General features: G+C 44.8%; 1 protein-coding gene across 2 annotated transcripts in view; it reads left to right on the forward strand.

The window, feature by feature from the left end:
• Nucleotides 1-27,214, forward strand: part of NELL1 (neural EGFL like 1) — an 833,013-nt gene that overhangs the window by 60,294 nt on the left and 745,505 nt on the right. For both annotated transcript variants that reach the window (XM_032359330.1, XM_032359331.1), the window contains exon 3: nt 14,587-14,737. In XM_032359330.1, the coding sequence (XP_032215221.1) occupies nt 14,587-14,737 (151 nt within the window). The remainder of the gene's footprint in view (nt 1-14,586; nt 14,738-27,214) is intronic.

Below are 27,214 nucleotides of genomic sequence, written 5' to 3' on the forward strand. Positions count from 1 at the left end.
GATAAAAGCCCATCCCAGAAACAAAGGCTGTCGGAATACAAAAGCTCTTTGTACTCGAGGCACGTCAGCTGGTACGGATGAACCCTCTCCAATGGCTGCTATCAAACTTGTCATATTTTATTCATGAGTTGTGGTGTGTGCCTGGATGAAATAAGAAAAGCAAAGCTCCAAATCATAATTATGGCATAACAAAGATAAAATAGTTATTATTGTGACATTTTTGAAGAATTCTTAAATCTCTCCAATAATTCATTTGGAAAAGTTGCACGGAACGACAAGGTGTGTGGCACGTATTTCTGCCGGTTGGGGCTCTCGGGCTCAGTTACCCCCGGCCCCACACTGACAGACTCTATGCAGAGTGAAGAAGAGCATAATTAAGGGGAGGGCTCCATCAGTAGTTACACATAAATAGAAATGCTGACAGGCATCTTTTCATTTATCATGCTCCTGTTATTACTCTGTGGTTGATCAAAATATTGTGGTATTGCTTTTTCATTTATCTCATTTTTAAAAAATAGAATATGGGGTCTGGATTGTTTGGCACCAGTGGTAGGAGGATTTGGGGAACTAGAAGCCAGAGAAGCCTACTTAAAAGAGTTCCTACACCCTATAGGTGTTGTGGGACAGCAAGAAAGAATTGAAGAAAGAAGCCATCGTGAGTTGGTTACATTCTGAGACATTTTTAAAAAAAGATGTATCAACCTCACTGGGGGAAAAAAAAAGGCCAACTGTTGTTCCTTTGGCTTCTGCTGACAGGGGGCTTACTTCTTCCTCAGTCTCTCACGGATGTATCTGGAGACACCTGTCCACCCCTGCCATCCTTGTGCCCATGGCCTCCCATCTCTAGTCCAAAGTATTCATGGATTCAGTGCGGGATATTTATTCACTCGGGAGTTATTTTCATCATACTGGATTCTGTCCACCTGTTCACACTGCTAGCTTGTCAGCTCCTCGAGGAAGCTGGTGAGAGGAAGCCGTCCCAGTGTAGCCTCTGCATGGGTGTGACTCCCGTGGTGGCGCCTGACGCCTGGCACTCAAGAAGACAGTGACAGCGACAAACATTTTAAAACTGTTCATGGAGATGATGGCATGTATTTGTCATGTCGCTTCTGTGATATAAGTATCATGACTATATTACCATTTAATGGGAGAGAAACAGAATTGCAGAGGGATTAAATGACCTGTCACTTAGATACTAAGTGTCAGGACTGATGGCACATTCCAAGTCGGCTGATCTCAAATTCTACCACAACACGGCACAGTGTTTTCCAGTCTTTCCATATCTTGGCACACAAGGCAAATGACTGTATAGCTGGAGAGGAGGCAGCAGAGGGAATGAAGATGCCTCAGGATGGTCCCAGCGGTTGTAGGAAAACTACAGTGCCTCAGAGGAGGGAGGGGGCAACTGTTAGGTTGCGGAGAGGTCCCTGGGGCTGAGGGCTGAGAAATGACCATTGGGTTTGGCAAGATGCAGATTGTGAGATGTGGGCAAATAAGTGGGGCAGGTCCAGACAGCTGAAAACACTGGCTGGATGGCTCCCTCCTGACTGTGTGTGTGTCTTAATCCCTGTGGTACAGAACCTGCCACAGGCCACAGAGAACATGTCCCACAGTACGTATTTGGATTTTGGAGTAGGAAGGGAAATTCTTATTCAGCTGGGGCTGTAGAGCCTCGTCGTGCCAGGGCAGGAATGGGGTGTGTAGGGGCTGCGAGAGAGGATTTGGATTGGTGTTTGGATCGGCGTGGAGAAGGCGGCTGGAGCTGCAGGCGGGAGACGTTGGGCTGCGGAGCTCCGCGTGCCTCCCGTGCCCTGGCACTCTGCCCACCTATGGCCCATGGGCGCTTGCACGGGGAGGAGCTAACCACCATTCTAGGAAGGGGTAGTTTGGGGAGCCAAAAAGGATATCTGCTGGTCAAGTGAGACCATGCCAGAATAGGAGAAACTCTCCAGAAGCCCGATGAAGCCCTCTTTGAGTGAATTGCCACGAAGGTGCTATTTACAACCCGGAAGGAATCACTGACTGACCACTGGCAGCTCAGGTGGGTCACCCTAGGACACAGCCGGGAGCCAGGGTATTTGCAGCAATGACAAAAGACCAATTTCCCCCCAAATCGACCTTTTCGTTTCTTGAGAAAATCTTCTGGAAATGGGGATTGTCATTTTAGCCCTTAGTTGCAGATCTGGTTGGGGAAGGTGGTAGCGGGAGATGGGCCGCGAAGGACCTTGGAGCCAGAGAGCCGTTAGGAGTTCAGGAGTGAGCATTTTCAGTGATTCACTTCAAAGGTGACATTAATGTTGAATATGCTCGGAATAAAATCTCCAAAGAGGAGGTCAGGTTTCAAAAAAGCACGGCAAGAAGCCACACCCTTTTCTTGGAGCTTCTGTGCAAAGTCTGGAGTTCAAGGTGTCCATAGAGCTTCACTGTTCCTGCTCAGTGCGGGGTCGAAAGGCCAATGGTTGTGTGGTTTCCCCAGGAACCCCGAAGCAGAGACAGACACCCTGTGGCCGAGGCAGATGGTAAAATGCCAAGGGAGACCTCCCCAGCAGTGACTCTGGAACTAATGAGTTAGCGAGCATGTACTTAGATTAATTCATGTGATCTAAGAGCTGATGGTGGGCTTTTTTGGATGGTGGAAATGAGCAGAGGCAAGGGGCAAAAAAGCATCATATTGAGTTCCAAATTCTTACCCCTGTCAGAAATCTTCAGGGCACTTGTAGTAATGGAGCAAAGAACCTTCTCTAGTAGCCCTGGCCGGCATAAATGGGTGGGATGGGAGGGGTGTGGGGGGTGAGGTGGGAAGAGGGGTGGGGGATGGGAGGGGAGTGGGGGTGGGGGTGGAGGCTTGGGGGTTACTGCCCCAACGAGGGCACCTTATTCATCTCTTAGTTCCTGCTGATTTACTTGGGACTAAAGCTGCTTTATGATTTCTTCCTCTTTTAGCATGTTGTGGAAAATATTTTTTTTCTTCCTCTTTCCCATAGCCTAGCGAGATGGGCCCATGTTCCTTCCTTTGCAAACATAGCGACCAGGCCTGCCTTAATGTAATAGGCCAGTCACTTCTGGAAGGAGCCCTGTAGCTAGCTGCCCTCTCTCCTTCAGCTCATTTGGAAAAAAACAAAACCGCATGTTTGAATCTTTCCAAGCCTCCTTGCCTTCGCCAGGTGCAGACTTGGATCAGGCCGAGTCCCGGTCCTTTCCAGTATTAAGTCATGCCCCTCCCCTTTGACCACTGGAACCCCAGTAAAGGAAATTTACCTCTGCCTCCCCTCATTCTCTCCTCTTCTCATTCTTTCCCTCACTCTGTCTGCAGTTATGCTGTCCCTTTGGTCCCCAAATACCAAGTCCGTGCAGTTTCTGGGACGAGGTAATGTCCAGGCCAAGACAGTCCTTTCTTGTTGAGCCTCTGACAGTTTGCTAATTAGCAGGATGGTGGACACTACAGCCTGTGTTGAAGCTGGATATTAATCCACTAAACCAACTGTTCCTTACATGGGAGAGGAGAACATCTCATCAGGAGTATTCTCCTGTGGTTGTCATCGAGCTTTGCAGGCTGTGTACTCCTGGAGCTCCTTCTAGTGTGAAGATGGGGAACCCAGATTCCTGATAAAAAGTTGTATGAAGGGGCGCCTGGGTGGCTTAGTTGGTTAAGCGTCTGCCTTCCGCTCAGGTCATGATCCCAGGGTCCTGGGATCGATCCCTGCATCAGGCTCCCTGCTCACCAGAGGGCCTGCTTCTTTCTCTTTCCCTCTGCCTGCTGCTCTTACTTGTGCTCTCTCTGTCAGATAAACAAATAAAAAAATCTTTAAAAAAATTTAAAAAAATTAAAAAAAAAAGTTGTATGAAGATACCCCAAGGTGAATTCATGCTTAGAGCTGTTTGCATATCCCCACGAGGGGAAGTCAACTCTGTTATGAAGCTGGGCAAGAAGTAGCCAGTGCGGTTTTCCGACCGGCTGCACACAAGCTTAGCCAGAGGAGTATTGCTTTCTGCTTCTCACTGCCACAACTGTCTTTTTGCCCACAGAGCCACAGGAGCTTACCTTTCAAACATTAGCTGTTCACCCTAGTAATTGCTCCATCCTCTAATTTAATGAAAACCCATTAAACCGAAACAATAATTAAAATGAGACATCATCTCTGTAGGAGGTTTGCATATTAAAATCACTGTGCATTTCAATGCGGGCAGATTTTTATTCTTGAAAAACTGCATTTGGAGCAACATGTAAAAATGATTTATGCCGAATAATCATAAATGAGAGAGCATAGCTGTTAAACACGATGCCCTACTGTTTACTATTGAATTTGAGAAGATACGGCAAGGTCAAGGCCAGTACAGCATTTAAAAAGTCTTTTATGCCCAAGAATTAGGACTGTGCACAATAGGGAACTAATTATAACTGGGTCAGCTTACTGCTTCAAACTTCATAACCAGGCTAGAGATGAAACTCAATATATGGAGGAGTTTAGGATCTTGGAGGAAGAATTTTCTTGTCTTGATTATGTTGTCATTAGGGAAGCTGTGCAGAAAAACAAAACAAAACAAAAACAACAAAACTTCAGAAATGGACTCAGAAAGCACATATTTGCCTCTTGCTGAAGGTAGGATCTTGGATAGGTCCGTTTTCTGGGAGTCCAAGGCAGCCTCTCTAAAGCGAGGCTGTTAGTGTCCAATCAGTGGGTTGTGAGGACTATGGGCTGTAGTCCTGTGTGTGAACACATTGGCCCCTGTTGAAGCTCTGACTTGAGGGTGTAGCTCTCCAGGGCGCCTTTGCAAATCTTTGTGGAAAAGTCCTCGAGGGAGTTCTGGAAGTACTTAGGAAGCACGTACTCTATACTGGGCAGGTACCATGTATCTTTATTTCTACTGAACCATGTGGGGTGGGTGGTATTACCACTGTGTCCTAGGTGAGAACACTCCAGGATGAAGGAAGTGGAGTTAACCAGGCTCTTCCAGAAGGTACGTCGTGGAGTGGCATTCCAACGCCAGCAGGGCCAAGACTAGAAGATGGCAAGGCAAAGCAGGGGTCACTGTAGTTGGCCCAAGACCAGGGCTTGAATTCCAGCTACACTACTTAGTAGGAAACTTAACTCTTTGTATTTGTAACTCATAAAATGGAGGTAGCATCACCTCTAGTGACCTCACGAGGCTTCTTGGCCAAAGTTAGGTTAAGTATTCAGCTTGATGTCTAGCACATAGCAAAAACTCCCGTGTTCTGGGTGTTGGCTGGCTGGACCTAGATTGTAGTAGCTGGAAGCCCCAGAGACGATGACTGGTTTTCAATCTAAGAGAAGAGTGAACTGGCCATCTTGCCTCCAGCCATGGTTGGCAACCCCTGCTCACCTCCCCATTGCCTTCCTCCTGGGCCACAGCCGTGACCAGCTGCAGCAAGAAGGCTCTCGTGGGGTGGTTGCTGGTGTTGTTTGGTCTTCCAGCCCTACAGGACCCAAGGCCAGCCTCTGCTGTGTTCCATATAGACCAGAAATTGTCGTGTGTGTCTTATGTGGCATGTACTGTTGGAAGAACTTAGTCTGTATTCATTGAATCTTCAAACTTGCCCCAGGGGGTAGATGCAATCTTATTCCCATTTTACACATGAAAAATCTGAGGCACAGAGAGGACCTTGGAGCAGTTAACCTGTCTGCTAAGTGGGAAAGCTGGAATCTGAACCAAACAGTTGGGATCCTACACTGCCCCTTAATGGTGGGATTAAGTCTCTGAGGAGGCACTTTGGTCCTGTTCAGGTTATTTTGGCCCTGTGATGCCTCTTGAGCATGCCTGCTTATGGCTCTGAACTAAACCACTCCCCTTTATCTATGTTTGTGTCTTTCATCCTGGACTCTTAGCCCCTCGTGACTAGAAGAGGTCTTAGTTTTGTGTTCAGAGGAGTGCTCTAAGTTTTAAAGGTAGTGAGCGAGGAAATAAATGGATGAATGGGTAGATGCTGGAGAGCAGGGCCAAGGACTGCCCTTTTGTCTTTTACAAGACCCTGGAGAGCATCCTATGGTGGGAACAATGTTTTTGCTTACACTTGCTGACCTTTTGTGCCTGTAGCTTCACGCAGTATGGGGGGCATGCCTTTGGGTTTATCTGAGTGTAGATTAAAATGCTACCCAAAGAGGGTGTACTCTCAATTACTGCCAAAATAGACCTCCTCTTGAGTTACCATGGGCAGGGGCTCTGTGCTGCAGTGCCCCAGCGGGCTATCCTGGGGAGCTGACCAGCCTTCCTTATTGAGGAGGGACACGGTATTCATAGGAAGTCAGACCTGGTTAAGATTGGCTGCAGGGAGCATCTGATGTCCTCATTGATTTAAGAGACACAATTATGTGATTAGAAGCAAGGTGATTGGTGCTTATTTTCTTTTGTGGCTTGCTCTGATTATTTCTCCTCTGTTTTTATAATATATTCTAACACTTTTGCATACATTTTCTTAAAGATAATTCTCTGATTTGGAAAATCAAGATCTGTGGAAGAAATTTTACATCAGCTCCCAATTATTGATGGGAGCTCTTGATGGCCGGTGGTCAGTCCTATCTCTGGGCCATGTGTCACTAAAACTAGATCTTAATGTACACATATATGCTGTACATGTGTACATCTTGGGCATCATTGCCTGGATGCTTCCTATGTTCTAATACTTCTGATATGCTTGTTCTATCTAATTTTCCATTGAGTATATGTAGTCTGATTTAACTGTTGATCGATAACTTCTTTGGTGTACAGTGCCATCTTTTTTTTTATTCCTCTAAGTTTATTGAGCTATGATTGATAACCTAGTATCAGGTGTACAACAGAATGATGTATGTATGTTTTGCAAAATTATGAGACAAGAAGTTAACACCCATTGCCATCGTTAGAAATTTTTTCTTGTGATGAGAACTTTCAAGATCTACTCTTAGCCCTTTTCAAATACATGACATATATTATTGTCCCCATGCTGTGTGTCATATCCCTACCACTTAAGCATCTGGGAAATGGAAGCTTGAACTACTTACACAAGGTAGTCTTACTCCCATGAACATCTTTTCATCAGTCTCTTGTTTCCTGGCCCTGTGACTCAGTTACAGGTGGGGTTCATGCTTTACATCTCTTTACTCGGAGGTGCCCAACTGAGATGGGGCTGGAGGGATGTGGACCTGACAGGAGACTGGATCACTGGCAGGTTGTGCTGGATGAGAATGGCTCTTGGTATGCTAATTTCTTAGTGACAGGTGGGTGCCTTGATTGTCCTTACTGAAACTTGTAAAGGTTTATAAGAACTTGAACTGCCTAAACATGCCTATTTAATAAGTGAAATTACGAAGATACCAGAATCTTTTAATGGAGCCATATAGTAATACAATGTGTCACAGAATTCTTAGGTGGAGTCCCCCAGTGGAGGAGTCGGGGATGCTCAGATAGCTTTATTATTCCTTAGGCAGCTCGTTATTTTGATGTACTTTTTTCAACAGGTTGGGGTTCTGGTTGCGTGTCTTTAGTAAACCTCCTTTGTTACACTGTGCTCTAGATTTTAGAGTCAAGACAGAGACTCAAACGTCTGTTCCATTAATCATCTCTATGCCGGGTACTCTGTAGAGTGTGGAGAATATATTGATAAACCATTCCTCATGGGATTTACAGTCGGTGGGCATGCTGGCCATTAATAAAATGATTATATGCAATAAAATGATTACACACAAAGCCTTGGTGGTTATGATAAATACAGTGAACACCTAGTATAGGGAATCTGAGCCGGCTTGGGGTGGTCAGAGAAAGCTAGCCTGAAGAATTGACAATTAAGCTGGTACCCAAAGAAGAGTAAATGGAGAGGGAAATGTAAGAATGTTACGTGTGGAGGAACATGGCCCTGGGAAGAAAAAGGAGTTTTGTGTGGCTGGAGTACAGGAGTGAGGAGGGGTGAGAACAGGGAAGGGAAGGAGGATGGCCAAGTAGGCAAGGGCGCCAGGCGAATGCCACGGAGTATCATGGCGGACTCTGCTGGGGCAAGACGCCACCTTTATCTCCATTGACTTGCTATGTAAAACTGTAAAACTTCTGTGCCTCTGTTTCTTCACCTGCAAAATGGGGGAAATGATATTTAGCTCAGGGATTGTACAAATAATTTGCTCATAAATATTGCCTAAGTACAAAGTGTCCAGCGCTGAAGTATGATGAGGATTTGTCCCCTATTCCACTTGAACCAAGCGTGGAGCTCACACACCTCCGTAGCGGATGTAGCAGAGTGAGGAGTGTAGTTTGAGAAACTGGCCTGCCAGGTTAGACTCTCCTCTTGGCTTAGCCCAGTGTCTTAGAAAATTGGTAAGCTTTTGTTTTCTCACTTATAAAGGAGGAAAAATAACAGTGGCTACTCCTAGGGTTACTGTAAGTGGTATGTGCAAAGCAGTTAGCCCTCTACGTGGCACCACAATGCACTGTACACACATTTATGCATGAGTCGGCTTCTGGAGCTAATGGAGGTTTAATGGGATGTCATTGTGTGTTTGCTAGTGAAGGTAGAAATCCTTTACATGTTAACCAGGAGTCTCCTAGCATCCCTACTTCTTTCTGCTTGTGATTTCTGCTTCTTTGAAAGCTCCTTGGATCGATAACCTTAGACCTTCTTAAAGAAGGGCTGGAAATGATGGAAAATATGCCTCTTCCCTCTCCCCCTCCCCAGCTGGAGTTGCCCCATGGACAGTGGCGTGTTATGAATTGGCGAACTTGCTCTGTACTCCTCAATGAAAAGCGACCTTCTATTTCAAATTGACAAGTGTTGCTTTACCTTTGGGGGGTCAATCTTACCACGTGCTTACATGGGACTTAGGCTGGAAGGATGTGCCAAGTCTCCATCTGGATTCTGTCATATGTGAGGTTCTCTGTTTAAACATGATGTTATTACTGAGATGTCCCCCAAATTCTCCATCGGTCAAGGCTGAGGCGGGCTGCCCAGGTGTTTCTTTTGGCATGTTTCTGGCTGCTGCTGCTTTTGCCCCTTCTGCTTGTCCATCGGTGGGGAGTTTCCTCTAATATTATGCAGAGTAGCTTCTGTCCTGCTGGACTTCTGGCGAGAGGGATGCTTGCAGAGAAAGAAAAATGCTAAGATAATGGAAGACACATGGGTGTCCACATCTGCACAGCAGTCCTGCAATGAGTGCCCTCTTCTCCCTCTCTCTCCTGCCTGATAAATGCTTATTCTTTTTTTTTTTTTTTTTTTTTTTGTCTCTGGTTCAAAGCTCTGTCTTCCACCCTGTCCTTCCCAGCCTCCACTGCCCCCTCCTTCGTTGGTGCATTGCCCTTCTCTACCTGTCCTCCCCAGGTGGGATACGATAGACAACAGATATCCTCAAGGGCAGGAACCGTGTTTCCTTGGTGCCCAGCAAGCACAGTGCCTGGCACAGAGGAAACACAGGTATGTTTGACAATGAAAATCCTCATCCTATCATCAGGCAAAAGGGCAAGGAAGCTGCTTCTGTAATAGGCAGAGAAGAGTCTGTGAATAGCCTCATTTAATTTCTTCAATCCCCTCCCTTCATCCAGTACTTTTTTTTTTTTTTTTTTAACTGATGCTTAATCATCATGTTAGCATTTTTAGTCTTTAAAAATGTCTAGGTAGAGCCATTTCATCCAAGGAAAGAAAAAAGCACTTAACCCTTGCTGCTGATTTAGCACTTCTTAACTACATCACATAAAACCTCTGGACGTTTGGAAGGACAACTTTTTTAATGTAAAATGTTCACTGTAAGTGGTGGTGGTTCCTCCAGAGGTCACAAAACCACTTTACCAACCAAATTCAGATGCTTGAATCATGCGGCTTTTTTTTTTTTTATTAAAGATTTTATTTATTTATTTGACAGAGATCACAAGTAGGCAGAGAGACAGGCAGAGAGAGAGGTGGAAGCAGGCTCCTCGCTGAGCAGAGAGCCTGATGTGGGGATTGATCCCAGGACCCTGGGATTATGACCTGAGCTGAAAGCAAAGGCTTTAACCCACTGAGCCACCCAGGCGCCCCTATCATGCGACTTATTAAATAAATCCACAATGTCCAGGAGGAAGCAAGGGAAAGAAATGGAGTAGGATAGGGTCCATGCTATGGAAAGGATGGGCCACCCTACTGGATTCCTGGGTTTTGCATTGTTCACGTGTTCAGTCTTTGCCCCATCAGCTTCTTTGCTGATGCAGAGGTTACATGGACTGGAGCGGAGGTTCTAAGAAGGTGGAGTTCAGCAGACGGGAGGTGCCGTGTCAGTGCATTTCCACTCTTGGGGATGGCAAGTACTCCTGGTCCCAGCTGCAGGTGCGCGTCAATCTGGTGAGTCGTGATGGGTTTGGTTAGCATTTCTCAGGCAGAGTACACGTGGGGCCAGAATGGGAATGGAATGAGTATCCAAGATAGTTATCCGATTTAGGGATGATCTAGCTGTCATTTTGAAGGTGTTGTGATTTGTACATTATGACTTGGTTCTTCCACCCCATTCCATTCCTAGGTAACAGGCTCATTCAGTCCTTTTTATCTGTGTTCAACACATTTAGGTTTCATTTACTGGATCTATGTTGAACACGTTTTACAGGTTTCTAACTTGCTATCTATATTTAACACTTCCTATGAGCTTTATTCATCCTGCTTGTTTCTCTTGTTCTCTCTAGCAGAATTGAATATTCTCCAATAATATAGAAAGCACATCATAATGGTTGCATACAGCAGTACAATACTTACTATAGATTCTCATTAATTGGCTTTCATAGGTAGCTCGTTTAACTCCCGGAAAGAGAAAAGTAGGTGACCCATCACTGGTTCCAGCAATTGATAACTTTACATTTATGTTGATTTGGAAAATCAGCAGAAGAGAATTGTAGAACTGAGGTGTTTCATAGGTGGAAATTACCACCAGTCCTGCCCTTAGCTGGGTGGCTAGGGTATGGTGATGAACAGAAATGAGTCCTGGAGAGAACTTGAGCCCCATAATCTCCAATCATGTCTAGTTTCAGATATGGAGTGTGAGGCTCAGAGAGGTAAAGTGTCTTATCCAAGGTCACACAGCTAGTTATCTGTCAAACTTGGTAGTCTTCAGTCCCTTGAAACCTGGTTCACTGTTCTTGCCTCTATGTTGTAAGAAGTGAAATTACTTTCTGGTGTTCTTTTGGCAGCTGAGTTATGGTAAGCATTTACTTGAAAGAGCTTTTCTGAAAATGAGAATGCTCATAAAGTCTCCCATGTTTGAAAATAGATGTTTTTTACGTTTCACTCTGGTGAGTGCTAATGGGGGTCTCTTTATTTCAATGTGTCAGTTATTCACAAAGAGAAATGAGAAGTCGGCAGAAGAAATGCGCAGTTTTGTAAGAGGGGTGGGGTGATTAGTAGTGTGGTTGTATTGGATTAGACTGTTAGATGGGGTGTCCTATAAACAGGAGGGGCTGAATTGGCCCTGAACATGCTTTTCTTTAAACTTAAAACCACGGACTTGTGACACGTAACCATTTATTTTCTCCTTTTCTGAAAGGTATCCTATTCTTTTCTGACCGTAATCTTGGTGGTTCTTTGAAATAACAGCATACATGATAAAAGTAAATGGAAAATAAATCCAGGTGTCTTTATTGGATGCCTCTTTAATACCAGGCATTGAGAACTGCGGATGCAACGTGAATGAATAAATCTGCCTGTCCTTATGGAGCTTGTAGTCTAGAGGGGAAAGAAAGGAAATACAGTAAAAAACAGAACAAACAGGAAATGAGTAATACAAAGAAAGAGTACAGTAATTGAGTGGAATGGAGAAAATAACCAGAGTGGTGTACTCAGTGTTTCTGGAGAGCCTGCTTTGGAGGGAGTGACCAGGAGTTGCATTTGCCATTGGAGCTGATGGAGCCAGGCATGGGGAGGGTGGGGGAAGGGAAGGGTAGTACAAAGTCCCTGAGGCAGGAGTGGGCTTGGGTGTGGAAGAAGAGTATGGAATTGGGAGACATAGGCAAGTCATTTGGTAGGTGACCTTGTGGGCCATGCTAAAAAGCCTGGATTTTTGTCCTGGGAGGACTGGGAAGCCATGGAGGGTTTTTAGCAAGAGAATGCAAGGATGCTGTTTTAGGTGTTAAAATGAGCTCTTGGACTGCCGTGGAGAATGGAGAAAGGAAGGCAGTATGGAAGCAGGGAGACCAGTTAGGCTGTTGGAGGTGCCCCAGTGAGAGGTGCAGCTTGGAGAGGAGTTTGAGTGGAGCTGGGGGGAAGCGGACAGATTTCCAGACCTGGGCGTCCTCATGATTTGCTCTTGGATTGGATGTGGAGAGTAGAAGAAAAAGAGGGTTGAAGGACAACTTCTGGTCTTTTTGGTTTGACCTGGGTGCTGCCATTTACTAAGACTGTGAGCTCCAGGGGAAAATCGAGGGCTGGGCAGAGGGGAGGACAAGGGTTTTGTCCTCAGCATATACAATATGAAATACTTACTAGACCTTCATGTGGAGGTAGTAAGGATATTGAACGTGTCTGTTGAAGAAGAGACTGGGTAGGGGTGCCTGGGTGGCTCAGTGGGTTAAGCCTCTGCCTTCGGCTCACGTTGTGATCTCGGGGTCCTGGGATCAAGCCCCGCATCGGGCTCTCTGCTCAGCAGGGAGCCTGCTCCCCCTCTCCCCCCGCCTGCCTCTCTGCCTGCTTGTGATCTCTCTCTCTGTCAAATAAACAAATAAGTAAATATCTTAAAAAAAAAAAAAGAAGAGATTGGGGGTGGTAGATATATACTTGAGTGTCATTGGTCATGGAGCTGGAGTGATATCAAGAGAACGGAGTGAGAGGTGAGGACAGTCATCACTGATGTGCCTGCTGGAGGAAAGAGCTCTGAATATCGTGGCTGACTGGCCATTGTCCCTTCGCATTGGGCTCCTGCTTTAGAACCTCTGATGAGCTCTCTGGGCCAACACTGCCCATCAGTTAATTCCTAATAGACACATAAAGAAGGAAACAGCAAAAAGGGCAAAAGTAAACATGTAAATCTCAAGAGCCACGCACACGTGTATGTGTCCGTGGCACTAAATTTTAGGTGGAATTTATTAGGACTTGTACCCAGCAGTATAAAAATGTTAATAAACATTTGCTAATGATCTCTAGTTGACAAAGCGATTACTTCATACATTTAATAGATCTTGAATATTGTCCTGCAAAGTCTTTGGCTGGGATTTTGTAGAAGATGTTAAAGCATTCCCTGAGTGGCACTTAGCTCCACCCTTGACAAAAACTAAAAGCCTGCCACTGAACAGTGAAGTGATGAAGGCCTTTCTTTGGGTAGAAAAGCAAATGTCTTAGGTGGGTTTTCTGTGAGTAGGTCCTCCACCTGGGTTAGGTGCCTCCAAGATAGAGGACCAACGTCGCTCCCTGCCTCGCATAGCCTAGACTTCTACAGATGGAAGATGGTCTTTCCAACAGTAGCTCGAGGGATTACCCGAGGATGGAGAGGCCTTGAGAAATCCCCTGGTTCCCCTCTCCTCCTCTTCCCCACCCCCATTTTGGAGATGAGAAGACTGAGGCCCAAGGTCAAGAACTTGAGGGTTGTTTTACCATTAGAAACCACTCTTCAGGATGAGGTTCTTCAAGGTCCCCATAGTCTGTGATGTTGCTTGGGCCACAGATATTTTGAGGGTCTTGGTTATTTCTCCAGGAGTTTAAAAAATGAAGTATTTCTGCAGAGGATGGATGGGGTCAGGGCATGGGAGGAGGAACCAAACATTCCTTTGGTATTCATTTGTCATCCTCTGAAGTTATAATTCTGCTCTGTTGGTGGTGAGTTTCTCATTTGAGGGGGTGAGTTGTGCGATAGCGAGAACACCTAGTTTATCATGATTGGGGCATGGAGGGGGAGGGTCGGAGTATGAAATGATGAATGTCTCATTAGGCAGAACTTGAAGAAAGCGATTCCTGGCCAGGAGCATGATTAGTTGGACTCCCAGTTCTCTAAGCCTGCTGAATTGACCTCTGCTTTAATATTTCAGGAGTGGAGTCATCCACTCCATGTTTGCAGAGAAATCCCAGGCACCCTTAAAGATCACAGATTGTTTAATCAAAAGTGGAATTGTCTGATATTATCAACACTAGTCAGTCTCCACTGGGTCCAAAGCAAGGACAGGTTTCTCTCTACGCCTCATGAAGAGAGACCGAGTCAATGGAGAATAGTCCTACTGGGGCCTGCTGAGTGGAATTTAGGACCTGCTTTAAACACTGGATTCTCTGAATTGAGGATCCATTTATCCGGTGGTCTCTCAGCTTTTTTACAGCAACTTCATCTGCTTGTAGTCGGCCGCCTTGCTCAGTGTCCCATCACAATTTCTGTCAGAAAATCACTGGCTGGCCCACGACGAACTTGTCCAGGTGACAAGTGGGTACAGTGACGGAAGTGGCATTTCTGGTTTCTGTGTTGAATGGGTGCTGCCGGATGAAGGGGTGGGTGGTGCCTGAAAGCAGGGTATCAGCGGGGGCGGGGAGAAATGAGAAATGGAACCAGGATCTTCTGGACATTTCTAACTGTGTCTTTTCTCTTTCTTCCTTAACCCTCTCCTTCGTTCTGTGTCCTTTTCCTCCTCCTTGTTCTCTGTCCCCCTGTGTTTCTGCATTTCCTTCTTGACTCCTAGATACAGACAGAGAGATCCATGCGGCCCCTCATGTGAGTGAGAAATTAATCCAGCTGTTCCGGAACAAGAGCGACTTCACCTTTTTGGCCACCGTGCAGCAGAAGCCATCGACTTCAGGAGTGATCCTCTCCATACGAGAGCTGGAACACAGGTAAGCTGTACTTTCGAAAGTGTACTTAGAATTAATGGGCTATAAAAATGCCTTGGAATTGGGAGGTTGTATCTCTAAGAGGGCTTGTAGCTAGCTGAGACCTTGTTGCTGTTGAACACACTGATGAATTTTCTTTGCATTAAGAACTTACTTTGGGGGGCGCCTGGGCAGCTCAGTGGGTTAAGCCTCTGCCTTTGGCTCAGGTCATGATCTCAGGGTTCTGAGATCGAGCCCCGCATCGGGCTCTCTGCTTATCAGGGAGCCTGCTTCCTCCTCTCTCTCTGCCTGCCTCTCTGCCTACTTGTAATCTCTGTGATCTTTGTAATCTGTGATCTTTGGGAAGCAAGAGGTGTGTGGGGTCAGTCATTGGCACATTGTGTGTGGGGAGGGGGCTGCAGAGCTCGGGGAGGGCAGGGAGGAGCAGTACTATAGACGTGGGCACCTCTGTAGCCACTAGAGAGAACAGAAGTGTCTGGGAGTTCACCGATTCCCCCAGGCACCCTGTAGTCAGTGATTGACAGAATGCAGGAGTGCAGAAGCCTAGTTCCTTTGCCTTGGAGACCTTAAAGCCAGACTGGCTCTGCAGCTTGATTAATTCCCCAGTGGTACCTGGGATTAGACTGAGGCTTCCAGGTCCTGCTACTCTCCCTGCCCCCACCCCCCAACACTTCTTAGGAAATCACTTGTTCTCAGGTTCATGTGTCAGTCTGCTTCTGGGGAACCTGAATTCAGGTAAACCTCTTCAGGTGGACCTGTCAAGAGCAGAGCTCTGTAAAGGCAGTTCGGGATGCTAGGTCAGTGGTTAGGGAAGAGCGCACAGAGGGGCAACTCTGGAAGGGCCAGAATTCTGGCAGGTCAGGAAGTCTTGAGGTACTGAACAGGAACAAGGTGGGCAGTCAGAAGAGAAATGCAGGAAAATGCAATTTTGGGGGTGGAATGGAGAGGTGCAGAAAACAGACTAATGAGGCTGGTGCACAGGCTCTCCATGTGCCTCTTTCCAGAGGTGAGGATCCAGTGTCCTTGTTTCAATGGTTAAACTTGATCTCTGCCCCAAAGGGATGTGACGGACCCCAATCCTTATATAGGGATGTTGTCAGCATCAGAATTTGGCTGTTTCTGAGTCAGCCAGAGAAAGTGAGGTGGCACGTGTTGGGGAGCAGGTACAGGTCAGAGGCCAAGTGTTCTGTAGACGCGGAGAAGGCGTAGGAGTCCTTGTTACTCCAACATGGAGGTGTCCAGCCAGTCTCCGCTTCACAGACCTGGAAGGGTCATGTACTTGCCAACCCCCTGCACCCCCTCCTCCCGGGGCAGCATGGAGGGGTTGGGTGTGAGGGTGGCCTCAGTAGGAGGGCCATACGAGTGTCCAAGGATGGAACGTAGAGGGTCTTGAATCTCCATGAAAGCAGGGCGGGGGGACCCAGGGTGGGTGAGAAGTGAGCGGAATGGCAACTGTTGTAGTAGAGAGAGCACTGACTGCAGAGCCAGCCTGATGGGGCCTGGAGTTCTAGGTCTCGCTCTGCTGCACCATTGAAGGTCTCAGAACTCCCTTTCCTTGGGATGAAGGGAGGTGGCCATCTACCTGGCAGGGTTGCTTGTGACGGTGGAAGAGGATAGGGCCTGCAAAGTGGACTGCCCTTAAATATACATTTCTTCTGGTCTAAGTATAAATCTTAAAGCTACTACCTGGCTTTCTCTTTTGGATTTTTTTTTTTTTTTTAAACCCAACTCCTTTTAAGAAAGGTTTAAAAAACAATTTGTGTGGCCACATGGTCATCTGATGCCACCTTCCCTTCCCTCGCAGGTTTCTAAAGCAACCTGGGGGTCCTTGAATGGAGAATCATCTCAGCATTTTTCATTGTAATAGGAAAACCTCAGTCTTGATTGAAAAAATAATAAACATAAGGAAATGGAGAATTCCCCTCCCCCTTGGAGTTCTGTGGTGCCTTCCTCCGTGTTTGTTTGCTCTAATCAAGACTCGGAATTGCCAGAATCTATCATGCACTGGCTGTGGTCAGAGAGACTACCTGGTTTCCACACTGAAGCAGATGTTCACCTAGTTAAGGAGACCTGGCATGTAAGAGGGATATATGATTGTGTATTTTTAGGAATTCAGCTATTACAGTCCAGCAGTGTTCCTATCTGTAATAGAGAATCTTCCATCACTTCTCAGATTTCTTCCCAGGACAATGTCTAGAGCAGCAGATTGTCTTGGAGACATTGGTCATGGACCTCCAACCAGATATAGAAGATGACCAAGGATTTGAGGCTTTTGATTCAGTAGTGGAGGATTTAGGGACAGGATAGGTTAGATGGAGAAATTGGAATCTGTCAGGGATCTAACAGCCTGCCTAGAAGGTGATACTCCACGGTTCTTTTCATGGTTCTTTCCCATATGATCTTCTTTGTATCACTCATGATCCAAGTGAATTAAAAATGTATCTGCCACAATTGGGATATTGGGTTTCCCAATATGGGAAAGTGGGCACTTGGGTTTCCAGATAATTTTGAAAATGTTTCTATTTCACTATTTTTCAGTATATTCAGAGTTGTGCATTCAACATAGTCCTCCACAGATTTCCATTACCTCCCAGAGAAATACCACACCCTTAAAGGTGCCCCTTAACCATCTCCCCATAGCACCCCAGCTTTAGGCGACCACTCATGTCTTTTCTGGCTTTATGGATTTGCCTGAACCACCCAGGCGCCCCTACTATTTCAATTCTTAATGAGTTAATAAGTATGTCATGAGTTTAGTGTCCAGCATTTAGGACAGTGCCTTTTATCAGTGCTTAAAGTAAAACTAGTTGCTACTATCAGTATTGCTATTGTTTTTAATATCGTTGTAATACTCCTAAATACAACATTAGTAAGAGAATTCAAGGATTTTCCCCAGGAAGAGTTCAACATTATGTGATTACGTGAATTCGTGAATTGCAGATTTCCTCCTTTTCATCTCTCATCTCAAAAAGATACCAAGAAAGAAAATGTAACCACTATTCTTTTTTTTTTTTATTTTTTGGTCTTTCAGTGTATCAGAAAAAAAGCTAAATTTCCTTCACATGAGGACAATATACATACATATTTATATGTAAGACAGATTGATAGATAGAAACGACCAGACATATCAAACAGATTTAGGAACACACTGAAGACTGGATTGGCTGCCGTCTTCCTGTCTTTTGTAAGGAACTTTAATCTGTTTTTTTATTCCTCACTATTATGGAGATTGTAGACAATGGAAGATAAAAATGGAATAGCTGTTTAAAATAGAAGAAACATTTTCAAAATTCAATCAAGGAGGATCATCAAAAAAGAATATACAACTCAAATGTCAGGGACCGAGTATACAATGGGCAAAGGTTGGCTTGGGGTGGGGGAAGGCTCTCCACACAGCTTAAAAGTCCAGATACCAAAACCAGACAATGGTATCAACCACAGACTAGTAGCTCTTCTGCATATTGATGTTAGAGTTCTCAATAATATACTACCAAGTCCAGGAATCTATAAAAAGGATTATACAACATGATTAAGTGGGGTTTATCCCAGAAATGCAATCTTGGTACAACATCCAAAATTCAATTGATATAATACACCACAAATCAATAACAGAATAAAAACATGATCATCTCCACATATGCAGAAACAGCACTTGGGGAGGGGAGCAAAAAAAAAAAGATACCCTTTCAAGATAAAAACAAACACACATCGTACGCACAGACTCTGCAAACCAGTAACGGGAAGCAACTTCCACCTGGCTAAGAGCATCTAACACAAGCTACCATCACATTCCGTGGTGAAGAGCAAAGCGGTCCTCCTTCAGAGCAGGCACAAGACTACTTGTTCTCACCACTTCCATTCAACACTGCTCTGGAAATTCTAGCCAGGCCAGTTAGGCAAGAAAATAAGGCAACCAGGTAGAGATAATTTTCTTTCTGTCCTATCTGCAAATAACAAGATCTGGTATGTATTAAGAGTGATTCACTAAGAAACTAATGAGGTCGGCAAGTCTGCATCATACAAGGTGCAACGAAACGTCAGGTGCTTTTCTATAAAGTAGCAATGAGCAAACAAAGTGAGATTATGAAAACAATTCCCTTTATCATCTGATGCCACTATACTTTAAAAAGCAAAAGTCATGCAAATGCTGTACTCTGAAACTATAAAACACTGTTTAAAATTAAAGAGAATATAAAAGGGAAAGAAATTCCATGTCCATGGATACTACCACCAAATGGCAATACTCCCTAAAAAAACCCCTACAGATTCAACGTAATCCCTTCGAAAAATCCAGCTGACATCTTTACAGACATTAAAAAAAAAAAAAAAAAAAAAAAAAAAAAAAGCTGGCCTAGGGGCACTTGAGTGGCTCAGTGGGTTAAAGCCTCTGCCTTCGGCTCAGGTTGTAATCTCGTGGTCCTGGGATCAAGCCCTACATTGGGCTCTCTGCTCAGCGGGGAGCCTGCTTCCCTTCTCTCTCTGCCTGCCTCTCTGCCTACTTGTGATCTCTCTCTGTCAAATAAATAAATAAATAAAATCTTAAAAAAAAAAGAATTGAAATAGTAGGGGGGCACCTGGGTGGCTCCGATTTGTTAAAAAAAAAATCTTTTTTTTAAGATTCTTTTAAAAAAATCTTTAAAAAAGTATTTTTTTAAGATTTAAAAAAATAAAAAAAATTTAAATAGTATTTTTTTCTGTGTGAGCTAATTGGAGGCTTTGTGAAATACTCTCTGGACTTGAAATATATAGGTAATCCGTCTATCATAAATATTTCTGGTAGAGTCAGCCTGAAAATGATATGAGCTGATACTTGTATTTGGGAAGGCTGAGAAATCTTTCATGACTAAAATGTTCATTTTTCATTTCTTACGGTATTAGGTAATTTTAAACTTTGTCAACTTATGTTTTGTCAAAAATCCTTTCACTGAGCCCTGTTTTCTGGGGGCAGAGGGTTGGACAGTCTGTTCTCTGTTTTTATATATGTGGTTATATCTTTAATTCATAATGTGAAATACAGGTATTTCCTTCTTGGCCAGGCTTATCAGGGGACTGTATAATTTATTGGCTTTTTAAATGAAACCATTCTTTGTTTTATTGGTCAAATCTGTTTTTCATTTTAAATTCATTGATTTCTGCTTTTTTACCTCCTTTTTGATTACTCTGTTTATTTTTAGTAGCTTCTTAGATGTTTTCAGTGTTTAGCAAGATCACTGAAGGCTTCATATTTTCTTGTGTATTGTTTCAAATACAGGTCACTGCTATCATTCTGGACCTCTCTGTACTTTCCTGCATTTGTTAATTTTAGTTTGACTTCCTCCTTGATCCAAGTTGGGATGTTTAGGTTTTCAGTCACTTTGAAAATTTTAATGTGTGACTTCTGGGTTTTTCTGAAGAAAACCCAGAAAAATAAGTGGGGAGAAATTTTAGACTTTGGAGATTGCTGAATTTTTTTTTCTGGTGACCTTACACATGTTAAATATTGGTGGCACATTTAAATGGATGAGTAGCTCTTGTGTATGTAGATACAGACAGATACAACTTCATATGTGACACTTTCCAATTGTGTTACTCAATTTCTATGTGCACTTATCTGCTGGAACTGTGTGACCTGAGAGAGGTAGACTCCCAACTTCTAGGATTAGATTTTTGTTCTGTTCTCCTTGGGTAGGTTGAAGGGTCAGATCTGGAAGGGTCATGTGTGATGTGTACCACATTGCATTGGCCAGGACTGGGAAATCAGATTTAGCATTGTGGCAAAGAAGCGAGAACATGGGCATTGGAGTAGCTATGCAGTCTTGCTCTCAATTGTTGGGGATGTTTCCAGTGCAGTCTGTGCCCAAATTAGGAAAGTAGCCTAGTTGAGAGACTGTCACAGGGTTTTCTTGAATATGAAGTACTCTTACATAAATAGTATGCACTTAGCAAGTCTAGAATGTTCCAAAGATTCATTTTCTCTCTCCCTGGTCAGGGGTGCTCAGAAATTTCATGGACAGTTTCAAAGGTTCACATGGAATCTATTATCCCAGACACAGAGACTGCCTGGGATATGCTGCATCTTGCATAAGACGGTGAAAAGGGTGAAGGTGTTGGTATCTGGAAACTGAAATGAATAGTACCTTAGGATTTTTGTGATGATTAGAGCTATTTATAAAACCCCTAGCTTAGTTCTGGGTACCTAAGAGAAAAAGTGGAATTTTGATACCGTGGGGAAAACGGGATGCAGAGGGAGGCCAGATAAGCATATAGTTCCTTTTCTTCAGTTCAGTGGTTAAAGGAAAATAATGTCTATCACCCAGACTCTTCTGGTAGCGTTCAGTTTCCAGTCAAAGTTCCCTTCGCTGATGGAGCACAGTGGAGGAAGAGCATACTGGATCTGAACACTGTCCCCAGCCTTCTTGGGCTCCATGGGAAGTGATCATCCAGTTGTCTTTTCCAAAACCATTGGGCAGAAAAACTGCATTTACTGTTCTGGAGTCAGTTTCCAGTTTCTACTAGGCTTCTGGCTACTCTCAGGCAAGGCCATTATTGACTTAATGGTGGAAGAGTTCTTTTAATGGCTGAATAGTTTTCTTAGCCAAAGGCAGCCATCTCTCTCACCTGGTGGGGATCCAGCAGTCAGAGGTGGATCATTGGGGGAGGTTGTGATGCCTTTAAACCAGGAGTGAACTTCTTGGCCCACCAATATGTGGAAACTCCCTAGGTAACTGAGTCAGGTGAGTTCCCATGAAGATCTTAAGTGAGGAGATGAAATGAAATGGAAAACTCAGGTATAGGGAGGACTGATGAAAATGTATCTGCAGGTAGCAGTTGAAGTATAATCTTATGTAATGGGCAGCCTGTTATTCTAGATTTGTAATTTGTGATTTGGTGGGGGTGGTTTTGTTTTTGTGTTTTGCAGTTACCGATAGAGCCCTTAGAAAGAGCGACAACTCTTCATATCCATTGCAGATTTGAGGTTTATTTTTCCTGATTCATGTGTGTTAATACAGAGCTGTGCTAAAATGGAAAGCTTAATTAACTTAGATTAAATCTAATTGAACGTTCTGCCAGTGTATGCAAATCTGTAAGATTTAATGGCAGATCTTCTGTTTTTCAATTGTATTCCTAAATTACAAATAAAATTTCAGCATCGTTAGACAGCTGAAAGCAAGAGGTCTAAGACAAAGCTTTCTGTGCAACGGTTCTAGGAGAAGATGAGGAGGACATTTCTGGTTTCCTAAGGAAGCCTCTCCCCCTCATCAAAGGAAACCTCGGATTTCAGAAGATACCGTTTTCATTTCCAGAGTTCTTTGCACTTCGATGCCAGGTACACCAGGAATTGAACCTAGGACTCTGAATTCCCAGATGTGTGAGCTGTAGGAGTTAATTTGCCTCCGTGTGTGTTCGTGTAAAGTGAAGGTGCCGGTTAGCGCGTCTGGAAACCCTGAGAGGACCAACAGCAGCACTTGAGGGAATGGTTCCTCCTACGTCTCCTGTCAAGACCCTCAACAAATGTCCTTCCGCTTCCTCTCAGGGCTGCTTTCCACATTTATTAGTTCTTCCTCAGATACTACAGAAGGAAAAAGGGTGTATTGGGACCTTCTCACCATTTGAAATAGTGATGAGGTTTTCACATCAAGAGATTGTTGTAAACTAAAATAATGGGTTCTCCTAACAGAATACATTCTGTAATTTCTAAGCGGGCTTACCTTTGTAATTATGAATGATTTAAACCAATATTTATTTTGTACTTTCAGATAATTGAGCAGCAGAATGGAAGGTAGGAGGTTGGGGAGAGGAAATTCTTAAGTGTGTTACATGGTTTGGTGAAGCCAGCCCAAGAGAATGTTCTCCTGGGGCAATTAAAAGTATATTTTTCAGGGGTACCTGAGTTGCTCAGTTGGTTAAGTGTCAGACTCTTGGTTTCGTAGGCTCAGGTCATGATCTTAGGGTCATAACATTGAGCCCCTTGTCAGGCTCTGTGCTCAGCGTGGAATCTGCTTGAGAGTCTCTCCCTTTCCCTAAGCTCCTTCCCCTAGGCTTGCTTGGGTTCTCCTTCTAAAACTCTTATAAAAAAAAAATCCAGTAATCAAACTTTTTAGGTAAACTTGGATGTTTTAATTCTTTCCTCCAAGAAGATACAGTATAAGGTGTATTTAAAAAGTAGGTGTGGGGGCGCCTGGGTGGCTCAGTTGACTGGGCAGCTGCCTTTGGCTTGGGTCATGGTCTCAGGGTCCTGGGATCAAGCCCTGCATCGGGCTCCCTGCTCAGCAAAGAGCCTGCTTCTCCCTCTCTGCCTGCTGCTCTGCTTACCTGTGCGCGTGCTCTCTCTCTCTCTCTCTCTGTCTGTCAAATAAATAAATAAATAAAATCTTTAAAAAAAAAAAAAAAAAGTAGGTGTAGGGGCACCTGGGTGGCTCAGTGGGTTAGGCCTCTGCCTTTGGCTCAGGTCGTGATCTCAAGAGTCCTGGGATCGAGCCCCACATCGAGCCCCACATTGAGCCCCGCACTGGGCTCTCTGCTCGGCAGGGAGCCTGCTTCCTGCCCTTCGCCCGCTCGCCTGCCTCTCTGCCTACTTATGATCTCTGTCAAGTAGATAAATAAAATCTTAAAAAATAAATAAATAAAAAGTATATGTTTTCAGTTATTACACGGCTTCCGTTTGGGAAGAAGGGGAACAACATTCAACTTTGAATCTTGCCCTAATGCAGATCCAGCCATGCTGCTTTTGAGCTGCAGGTTGGCGGCAAGCCTCCATATTCTGAACAAAAACGTTCGAGGCTTTGGATTTAAAACTATGTTCAGGTTGGACTGTAAGCTCCATTTTCCACCTTCAGGAAATAGTGATGGAAACACACGAAATGCTGTGTGGTGCTGCACGCTGGCACACAGTGCGGAGGATCATTAAGCATGAGGACGTGTGGCTAATACTCTGACAGGAGGAATCCAGGATCTTGTCCTTCCCAAAGCTTGAAAAGTCTGCTCACTGAGAGCTCGGCGTAATGGGTAAAATAGAGTAACTAGAAATCTGTCAGAAGACAAGTGGGAGAGGGTTCTCGGTGTGGCATGAGTGAGATGAGAAAGGGCAAGAGATGAGCCCTCTCCTGAGTTAAAAGAACAGGGAAAATGCATTGTTAATGGTGGGTGGGGACAGCATAGGTAAGGTGGGAGGGGCAAGGTGTGGAGATAAGGGAACCTGGAGAGTCAGGCAGGAGGAGGGAGGATGGTGAATGGCTTTATGGGCCATTGAAAGGATTTGGCCTTTCCTAGAGCAACGGGGAGCCGTGGCAGTGACGGAAGTGCAGCTGTGGCACGGCTTGTTTTTGGAGGATCACCCTGGCTGCTTAGCGGAGATTGGTATGGCTCAAAGTTGGTGACCAAAGGCCAGTAGGAGGTTGCTGCAGCCGTGAAGAGCCTCGGTTGTGGCTAAGAGAATGGGTCCTAGATGAGGTCAGATGATGGTGTTGCAGAGGGAAGGAAGTTGATTAAGAGATAATTAAGAGATAGGGTGAACCGGGTCTAGTTCAATGTAGGATGGTGGGGGTCGGACAGGGAGGAGTCGGTGGGGGGGGGGAGGCCATCAGTTCTAGCTCAGGCTACTGGGAGTGATTTGTTCTAAGGTTCGGAAGGTTGGGGGGAGGGTGAGTTATCCATGTTCATGTGCCATAGTGTAGTTCCTCAAATTTACTTTGTTTTGATTTTTAGTTGAATAAAAACCTAGAAAAGCTAAAAAGGGTAATAAAGAATGGGAAGTAGTCTCTGGGAAATGGGGTCACTTGCTTCTGAATGGAGGAGGTTTCTTGGAGGAAACAACTAAAAGCTAAAAGTGTTCATCTAGAGATTCTCCCCAATGCCACCTGACAAGAAACCTGGAATCTGGGCTTATCCTTTTTACTTTTAAACCTTGCAGGGTTCAGGCACAGCTTCAAGGGAAAGTCTCCAGGCTGCAGTGCGTATTAGCAAGGGGTAATTTGCAGATGGACAAAAATGAGTGGAAGGACCTCATGTCAAGGAAATAAGGTTTTTGAGGAACATACTAATTAAGTAAAATTTAAATCTTTGTCAGAAGAAATGAAACTGTTCAGATGACTTTTGACCTTAATTGAAGACCAGAAGTATCCTAGCAATAGAGTATAATGTTTTGGGCAAATTGCTCATGCTTGCATATATGCATATTAGATTTTGGATTGCCTAGTGTCTGAGAAATAAAAAAACAGCAAATGTAGCCATTAACCTTTACTTCTTTAGTAAAAAGTCACAGTTTCATTAATATTTATGCACAAAATCACTTAAGTTCAGTGGAATTTTAGAGAATTGAAATGGTCATTTTTGACTTTCCTTGGACTTAGTTGTTGTGAAACACTTGAACGTCTGGGTAGTAGGTGTTCATTCATTTGGTTCTGTGGCGGGAAATATGGGCAGCTAAGCCTTGTCACGGTTGGAAGATTGAACCCTCTGGCTTGCTGAGTTCTGGGTGGAGGGCACTCCAGACGGTCAGTCCATTGACGAGGGTGGTGCCATGGCAGGATTGCTGGGCCTGCGGTCAGAAGACGTGGGCTCAGGTCTCTGCTTTGTCCATGAAAAGCTAGAGCCCTCAATCAGGCCTCTCCCTGTACCTCCTCTTACTTGTCAGATTGGAATTTATCTGTCCTCAATTACTAATGCGTTACATATTAATCTGCAGGCAAGAACATTGGAGTCTGCAGTGGTGAAAAGGACATGCAAGTGACTTGTGTTCAGGGAGTTTGCTATCTCCTGGGGCAAGTCAGATAAATGTGGACAAAAATGGAACCTAAAGACAAAGGTCAAGGAGGAAAATAGAACAGAGGAGGGATGAGTAACAGGTCTGTGGAGAATAAAGGCTGCCAAAGAAGGTTCCATGAGGTTGGGGCACTTAGACTGGACCTAAAGGAAGAGCCAACTAGGAGGAAATCAGAAAGACGAGTGTCCCACGTAGTGGAGACTCGAAGTGCTGTGGTCCTGTAGCAGGATCCGGCCTGCTGTGCTTGGGGGATAGACTGAGGGCTGGTGTGTATGGGACTCTGTAAACTGAGCGCGAGGAGAAGGAGTGGTTGTGGGTGAGCGGAGGCCGGCAGTAATAGCCGTCTTGACAATTTTAGTACGAGAGTGCTTCTAAAATGACCGGGTATGCTATTTACACAGGCCACATAATTTCAGGGCCCAAATCCCTTCTCGAACACCAGCCATAGGCCAAGAAAATTGACCCATTCATGAGAACTGTTTTTTGGAAATCAGAATAACTTCCCAATAATTTGAAACTACAATTACATAATTTAGTAGAATAAAGGAACTCAACTACTGTGCTTTGTTTAGGTCCGCCCCTTCCTTGACAGCTTTGGTTGCCGGTAATCCTGGCCTGGCAGGACAGAACTGGCAGTTGATCACTTGAAGCATGGCAGTGTCATCTGGAGACCACCAGAACAAGGTTCTTCCAGCCACTGACGGTCTTTCCTGAGAAGTATAGGGTCTCCTCCTAGGATGACAGTGGTGTCTGCAGACGTGGGCAGTGGGGTGTGGGGTATGTGGGAAGAGGATGTTCTTATGGGGGATGTGCAGGCACAGGACAGAAACTGCGAGGAGTCATAGCAGTGACATGGGCAAACTCCCCATGAAAGGTAGCCTGGCAGGACTGGAGCCTGGATTTCATCTTTGAGAAGAAAGGTCCCACAGCAGGCCGATAGTTGACTTGCACAAATGGTTCATTTGCTTCCCTATGATGACCCCTATGGTATTCTTCCTCTAAAAATGTATTAAAAATTCCGAATTAGTGGCTGACACTTTGAAATTGGGGTATTTGGCCTGAAAAGTTGAGCTTTCTGGCTTCTCACGGAAAGATAGTGCCTGTCTTCTGTAGGTTGCCAGGCGTTAGCTTCCTAATGGTTACCCTGTGACTGTGAGGCCATGTGTGGGTTGCTGCTGTTTTTTAAACTTGGACTTAAGAGAGAGATTGATGATTTCAAGGAAATGACTGGAGTCTCAGCCCACCTCAGTCCTGTGAGATGCCCTCCTGGCCCTTGTAGGCACTGGAGATGCTGCTCCCCACTGTAGGAGTTGGGGTATTGGTGAGGCGTTCTAGATGTGGTTGAGGGACCTGCTGAGATCGGGGCTTTAGTGCTGGACATAGTTGGTGGCTCTGCAGAGGATGCCCTTTTGTGTTGGTATCTTCGTCGCAAGAGGAGGAGGCCAGTTCAGGACTTGGGGTTTGCAATGGTGCTCTTCAAATTGATGTAGGAAGAAAGAACTAGGAGGGCAGCGAGCTGGAGCTAGTGGAGAACTCCATGGGTTCCCCACACTACACCTTCCAAGCAGGATTTATTTCAGAAGCTACCATGGATTGTGTTCCACAAATTACCAAAGATCTTGCATTTTCTGGTGTCCATGGTCACCATATTTTCTTAAGTCCGATTTGGGAACTTTACAGTCTGATGAGGCATTTTTGGCTGACTTTGTGGGTAACTCTTAGTTTGGAAGACAGGGTTT

This window comes from Mustela erminea, chromosome 9 (genome assembly GCF_009829155.1).
Source record: "Mustela erminea isolate mMusErm1 chromosome 9, mMusErm1.Pri, whole genome shotgun sequence".
Lineage (NCBI taxonomy): Eukaryota > Metazoa > Chordata > Mammalia > Carnivora > Mustelidae > Mustela > Mustela erminea.